Below are 7,046 nucleotides of genomic sequence, written 5' to 3' on the forward strand. Positions count from 1 at the left end.
AAGAAGAGTTGGATAATTTTTAGTTTTTAATTTTACCTTATGCTCTTCTGCGTGGTTATTATGTGTAATTTATTTTTTATAAAGTGCAGCTGTTCCATTGAGAGAACAGCTGTTTTTCTGCTGTTTTATTCATTTATTTATTGATTTTAGCTCTTACAAAAATCTTATTGATGAAAAATCTGATGAAGTATTATTATTAATTCAGTAGTAGTAATTGTTCTACGTTTAATTTATAAATAATTTTTTTCATCTGTGAATTTTTTGAAATTCATTATGGAATATTTTTCCATTTCAATCTCAATGTTAATAAATGTTTGATTATTGAATGTTGTTATTATTCACAGAAGAAAAATAATTTATCGACATATTTTCAAATGACGACATATATTTAAAAAAAGGGAAATTAGATTTGACGTTAATTTTTTTTCTTTGCATTGCGGGTGGGTTATTTTATTGTTTCAAGTTATTCCAGTAGTGCTATTTATAGTAATACTTTTTCATCTTTCTTTCTTCTTTTTATGGATAATTTTGTACTTGATACATTTTGCCAGTTTTTTTTTATACCATCGGGGTAGGTTTTATAAAATTGAACGCAGCATATCATCATCATCAGTGCACAATTACGATCACCTTGACCGGAAAATTAATTGTTCAGAGATTTTCTCATATTTATTTGTGAGGTGCATTTTATTCTTTTTTCTTCTTCTTATTCTTCAACGTGAAGTCGTGCTGTTACGGTATTTTTTCTTTTGCACAAGCAAAATTTCCCTGTGTTGGAATTTTTGTTTGCCGTCTTTGCACCAGTAGTCACAGAAAATTATGAATTCAGAAAATTTTTAATTTGCATAGCAAAAGTTGCAATCAGTGGCGACTATTTACGTGGAAAATAAAAATTTATCGGAGAAAAAAAATTCTTCTTCTTCTTCTACTTTTTCTAGTGATTTGCTTATATCTATGTATGTATGTATGTTTGTTTGTATACATGCGGATTGTCTCAATTCGGTCCGGGTTTTTCACATTGTCCTGCTTCAAACGAGGGTTCAAAACTGATGACCACACTACTTTCGTTAATTGTAAGCAGATTTTTTTTTCACTTATTACTTACGCAATCAATACCAGTGTTAGTTTATTTCAGTCATTTAAGTTGATGATTGTATGTTGAGTATGAAAGCAGAACAAAATATGCAAATTGAACTATATGTTTAAATGTTTGAAAGGGGAAGATAAAGGAAAAGAAAAGCCATAAATTTTTAATATTCGTTAAAAATTGAAATTATTCCCTTCTTTCTTTCTCTCAAATATATGGAAAGCAATTTGTTGTTCAGGCTTAAAAAATACATTTTTTTATTGTTCTGCTTTAGACAGTTTTGTCAACAGTCAAGAATGGACTTGCAGTCGAGCCGTTCCAGAACTTAGATTAGTAAGTTTTGCGTGACGATTGATGCTTATCGTTCGTTATTGTTATTGTTGTTATAAATTGTATATTTTCAGGGATTTTTGGGCAGCTTATCAAGTGGCAAGTCTTCGTTGGTGCATCGTTATTTGACAGGATCGTTCATTGAAGAAGAATCGCCCGAAGGTGAATCATATTCATCATTTTATGATTTTTTCGATAAGATCAATTTTGTGAAGTTTTCTTTTTCACTTTCTTCAAGGTGGGCGATTTAAAAAAGAAGTATTAATAGACGGTCAGCCGTATTTGCTTTTGATTCGAGACGAAGGTGGACCTCCAGAGCAGCAGGTATGTTGAAATTTAGCACCAGAGTTGAACTTATATTTATTTCCGACATATATTAAAGAAACATTATATCTTTTTTTTTTCTGACCACACCCTGTTTTCAGTTTGCCCACTGGGTCGACGCTGTTGTTTTCGTCTTCAGCCTTGAAGATGAAGCGTCATTCAACGCAGTTTATCATTATTACGCAAAAATGGCCCACTACCGTAACACTGCCGAAATTCCGCTCATTTTGGTCGGAACGAAAGGTAAAGAAAAAGTATTATTTTATTTATTATTTTTTCTTGTAATAAAATATTTTATTGAAAAAAATTTACCCAGAAGATTGTTTCTTCTGAAACGAATATTGAAAGTAATTTTTAGAAAAAGAACTGTTAGGTGTGATTGCAGTTGGTTTTGTGAATCAGTTATTATAATTATTTTAAGATGGAATAACTGAAAACAATCCACGAGTAATTGATGAATCTCGCGCACGGAAATTGGCAAACGACCTCAAACGATGTGCTTATTATGAGACTTTCGCTACGTATGGCATTAATGTTGGCAACGTTTTTCATGATGGTATTGTATTTTTTTTAATTTAAAAGCAAAAAATTGATTTTGCAATATAAAATGCTTGTTGTCCACTGTTTTACACATTTCCATTTCAGCCTGTTGCAAAATTATTCATCAACGTTTGAATCAGCAGACGTCGTCGTCGGCAGTGAGCGGCCATTTGATGCTTGGATCTGGAAGTGTGCCCAGTTCTGGCACACCCGGTTCCGCATCTCAGCGTTGCAGCTACAACAATACTGCTGCTGTTTCTCCAACAGCGACCTCTTCTGGATTTGTCGTCACTAGAAATTCTCCTGGTTCGTCTTCTCGACGACCAGCTTCGGCCACATTATCCGGAAGTAGTAGCAACCACAGCAGCAACAACAACAACAACATCATTAATAATGGTAATAACATTCCGAATTTATCCTCATCAATTTCACTGGCGCAGACACCGTTCAGTCGACCTTCCTATGGCAGTGTGACGAAGGTAGAAATATAAAATCATTGATTAAAATTAAATTGATTTGCATGCATATATATGTATATCTTCAGGAACATTCTCTGGACCAGTTTAAAATTCCACGATCTGCGTTGAACAGTGGTAGTGGTTCAAAAGATCGTCCAGCAGGGTCGAACAATTTTCAGGCAGATACTCCTGACAGTTTGCAGCATGGTACTCCTGCATCTACTCCGAATGCTCAGAGAAAGAATCGACGAATATCGAACATTTTTGTAAAGAAACAATTTTTTTAATTTAAAGAAAAATTGCACATATATACATATATTTATTTATTTAGAATCGAAAAGAAGAAGAAAGACCAAAAAATGGCGATTCCACCGGAACGGTAGGTCAGGGACGAGCAATACCAATCAAGCAGGGTATTGTTTACAAGCGTAGCGGTAAGCCGCTCAACAAGGCCCAGTGGAAGAAGAAATACGTGTGCTTATACAGCGATGGTCGGCTGGCTTATTATCCAAGCTTGAAGGTTCGCTTGTCTAATTAACACTGATAATAATGAAGGGAGTTGTTTTTTAAAAACCATTTATCATCAGGATTACATGGAAAATGTCCATGGCAAAGAGATTTGTTTGGGAAGTACGACGGTTAAGGTTCCAGGCAAGAAGCCGCAGTCTTCTCGCACGATGGTGCAGTCGGTTATTGCCAACGGCGATCGGACATCGGCAAATCCATCAAAAGAACCTGGTATGTAAAATATATAGACACTTATATATATTATTAATTGTTTCATTTCATCTGTATACATATATGCACAGGTGGTTCTGCTCTGGGCAGTGGCAAAGAAGACAGTATTGGTGTAGTGGAGTCACAGTTTTCTGCCGAAATAGCCAGACTGCCAACAGTCGCAGCAGTTTCTGCTGCAGTTGATCTGCCATCCAACTGTGAAGCTGGTTTCAGTGGTCAGAGTTGATTTATTTCTGTGTTTAATTATTTATTAAATTATTATTTAGCACCAAGTGGCGACGAAACTGGCATCAGCAATGTACGAACTGAGACGCCGAACGTCAAAAAGAAAGACAAAATGTTGAAACATTCACGGAAGCCTAGTACCGCCAAATCTCACGATATGGAAGGTCGTGTCTGTGCTTGCAGAGATATTTTACAAATAGTAGAAAAATTGTTTTTGATAATTTTAGAATGTGATGGATATGAGTTTATAATCGTCTCGTTGGACAGTCGACAGTGGCATTTTGAAGCGTTCAGCATGGAGGTGAGTTTTGTTTGTTGATTTTTAATAAAATAATTGATTAAAATATTCCATTTTATTTCGCAGGAACGCGACGAATGGGTTCTGGCTATTGAACAGCAGATTCTTTGCTGCCTTTTGGGAAACGAAAGCGACAAGCGGAATTTCAAAAGTCGAGGCGACCGCGACGTTGTGCAAGCGTTGAAAAAGGTACCTGGCAACGATCACTGTGCTGACTGTAATGCGCCGAGTGAGTTTGAAAAATTTTCCATCATTACGCTGTGTTTAATGTGAAAAATATTGTATTTTTTAAATATTGGGATTTTTTCTTCAAGATCCAGATTGGGCATCGCTGAATTTGGGTACGTTGATTTGTATTCAGTGTTCTGGCATTCATCGCAATCTTGGCACTCACATATCGAAAGTCAGATCGTTGGACTTGGATGAATGGGCGTATGTTTTTTTTGTGGAAATTATCGTTATTATTATTATTATTATTATTGTCGTTGTTCTGCTTTCAGTGTCGAACACATTCGGGTGATGCAAGCGCTCGGCAATGATTTGGTCAACCGTATCTGGGAATATGACACCGGCAATAAAGTGAAACCATTGCCAAATAGTACCAGGTTAGCAGTGGTTGACTTTCATTCATCACAATATTCAAATTATATTCTAATGATTCATGTGTATTCAACTTGTCCAGAGAGGTGAAAGAGCAGTGGATACGGGCAAAATATGAGACCAAAGAATTTTTGGCGCCGGTGACTAACCGTTCAGTTCCGCTCAATCAGTTGCTAATGGACGCGATATGCAAGCAAGATTTGCCAGCGGTGTTTTTGATTCTTGCTCACTGCACCAGTCGGACAATCAATTCGACTTTAAGCTCGCGCGATTTGCGCACACCGTTGCATCTTTCTTGTGCTGTTGGCAATCCAATAATTACTCAACTCTTAATTTGGGTACGTGCATACAGAGGTGGATGTGTTGTTGTTGTTGTTGTTGTTTATTCACTGTTTGTTTGTTTGTTTACAGTTGAATGCCGATCCGAAAGCGCTTGATCAAGAATCGCGTTCCGCGATTTGGTATGCCCACAATCGTAATTGCATGGAATGTGTTGAAATATTACTACAAAACGGGTGTCCTCCGACAGAATTGGTTACCGCCCATGCTGTCAACAATGCTGCGCATCATTGTAGTATGGTTGAAGTGCAACAGTCGCCTCCACCAGCGCAACCACCGCCACAGCCAATGCCGCGACGAAGCATCGTCGCCAGCCAGTCTGCTGAAAACAGCAGTCCCAAGAGCTGTGGAGATGTGTTTGAAAACCTCCCTTCCAGCGTCATTTGATCACACATCTTGGACATATTTATAGCCATTTATAGCTTGGTGAGTGGCCTGCTACAACTACTGCTACTAGTAGTAGTAGTAGTAGTAGTAGTAGTATTGCTGCTAAGAACATTTAGATGATGATCAGTCATCATTTGGATGGATGGTCAATTTAAAATTTATCTTTTCCCATTTGTTACTGTTATTATTATTTTTATTGCTATTGTTGTTGTTTATTGTTTGTTTGCTGCTTTTCTTTTTCATTTATTTAATCTTTTCATTCCAAAACTGCTTCTTCTTTTGTGAAATTATTATTATTTTTACAATTTGATAATCATGGTGATGATATATATTTTTTTATTTATTTTTGTTGCTTAATCGGTGCGCAGTGTTTTGCTCACTTTCACAATATGGCGCATTTTGATCTTCACCTTCTCGCTGGTTGAGAAGCTTAAAATGTGTATTTTTTTTCTTTTGCTCTTTTGAATTATTATCATTTACCGTTTTGTTTGAAACGCACATTTGTTGCATGCAGATGTGGGTGCAGATTTTTAATTTTTATTTTTTTAATGCAGCAGTGACAAAAAGCGTACGCTTTTTTTAAAAAAATTATTAATTTTGAAGACTGTCTGTCCTTTTTTATTAATTAATATTCGGGCTGTTGTTGTGATGCAATTAAAATGAAAAGTGAAATGCAAATTTCAACTTTGGATCATCATCACGAGTATTTTTCTTTGTTTTTTGCTCTACTTGTTATTGTCACTTGTACAAATGATAATTATTTTTGGATTGTTTGAAAAATTGTTTATTGATGTTGTTGGATTTAATATGAAATTTTGTTTTGACAAGAAATTTTCACAGCTGTAAACAACAACAACAACAACAATGGCCACACCTTCGACCGCAGTGAATCCATCCACTCTTCTGCCGTTGGAATTGATCGACAAATGCATCGGATCGAAATTGTGGATCGTGATGAAAGGGAACAAAGAGTTGGTCGGCACGTTGCTTGGATTCGACGACTACGTGAACATTGTCCTGGAAGATGTGATCGAATACGAGACCACTACCGAAGGGAAACGTATCACCAGACTCGATCAGATTCTACTCAACGGCACTCACATCGCCATGCTAATTCCTGGTGGTGAAGGACCTGAAGTTTGATCATCATGAATGAAGCACTATTGATGATGATCATACCGTATATTTATTTTTATTAATGTATTTTTTGATGAATTAATAAAAATTTTCCCGACATTGGTTGTTTTAATTGGAACTTGAATGATTGTGAAAGCTGTTTATTTATTTATTTATTTATAGCAGGAGAATCTTAAAATTTCCATTAAAAAATACTAGTCAAATTTGGACATTGATTTTTTTAACCTCGTGATTGCATAATAGCGGTGAATGGAGAAGGCACAACTTTGCCGTTAGAAGGCTCTTTTGCACACGATCAGTCAGTCCAATCGACCAATTAATTGTAGCTTAATAAGAGAAGTATTCCGATTTGAAATGTATTCCATCTATTGGATAATATAATATCAGTTGAGAAAAAACGATTGTTCAATATAATCAAAATTATGATTTCAAAAAATGAATAACATATTAAAGATATCTATCTGTCTGTATGAGTTAGATTTAAATCAAATTGATTAATCAAAAGATATTATTTGTGGAATACTTTTTTCACAGTCTAGTTGGAAAAATATTTCGAAAAAAATGTATTTTGTCTACGAGTGAA

General features: G+C 35.6%; 2 protein-coding genes across 2 annotated transcripts; both read left to right on the forward strand.

Annotated features, from left to right (window-relative positions):
• The first annotated feature begins 962 nt into the window (after positions 1–962).
• Positions 963–5,442, forward strand: Tsp_12499 (centaurin-gamma-1A). Its single transcript, XM_003367923.1, is given in 19 exon segments — positions 963–1,038; positions 1,362–1,420; positions 1,492–1,579; positions 1,656–1,741; positions 1,843–1,984; positions 2,163–2,297; positions 2,387–2,760; positions 2,826–3,005; positions 3,071–3,259; positions 3,327–3,477; positions 3,549–3,698; positions 3,744–3,869; positions 3,930–4,003; positions 4,067–4,229; positions 4,315–4,432; positions 4,501–4,605; positions 4,683–4,995; positions 5,012–5,293; positions 5,362–5,442. 19 exon segments carry the CDS (start codon positions 963–965, stop codon positions 5,440–5,442), a joined length of 2,892 nt encoding a protein of 963 aa, XP_003367971.1.
• A 748-nt stretch (positions 5,443–6,190) lies between these two features.
• Positions 6,191–6,469, forward strand: Tsp_12500 (putative LSM domain protein). The gene has a single exon (XM_003367924.1). It carries the CDS (start codon positions 6,191–6,193, stop codon positions 6,467–6,469), a length of 279 nt encoding a protein of 92 aa, XP_003367972.1.
• Positions 6,470–7,046: the final 577 nt, after the last annotated feature.

The sequence above is a fragment of the Trichinella spiralis genome (genome assembly GCF_000181795.1).
Source record: "Trichinella spiralis strain ISS 195 chromosome Unknown Scfld3448, whole genome shotgun sequence".
Taxonomy (NCBI): Eukaryota; Metazoa; Nematoda; class Enoplea; order Trichinellida; family Trichinellidae; genus Trichinella; species Trichinella spiralis.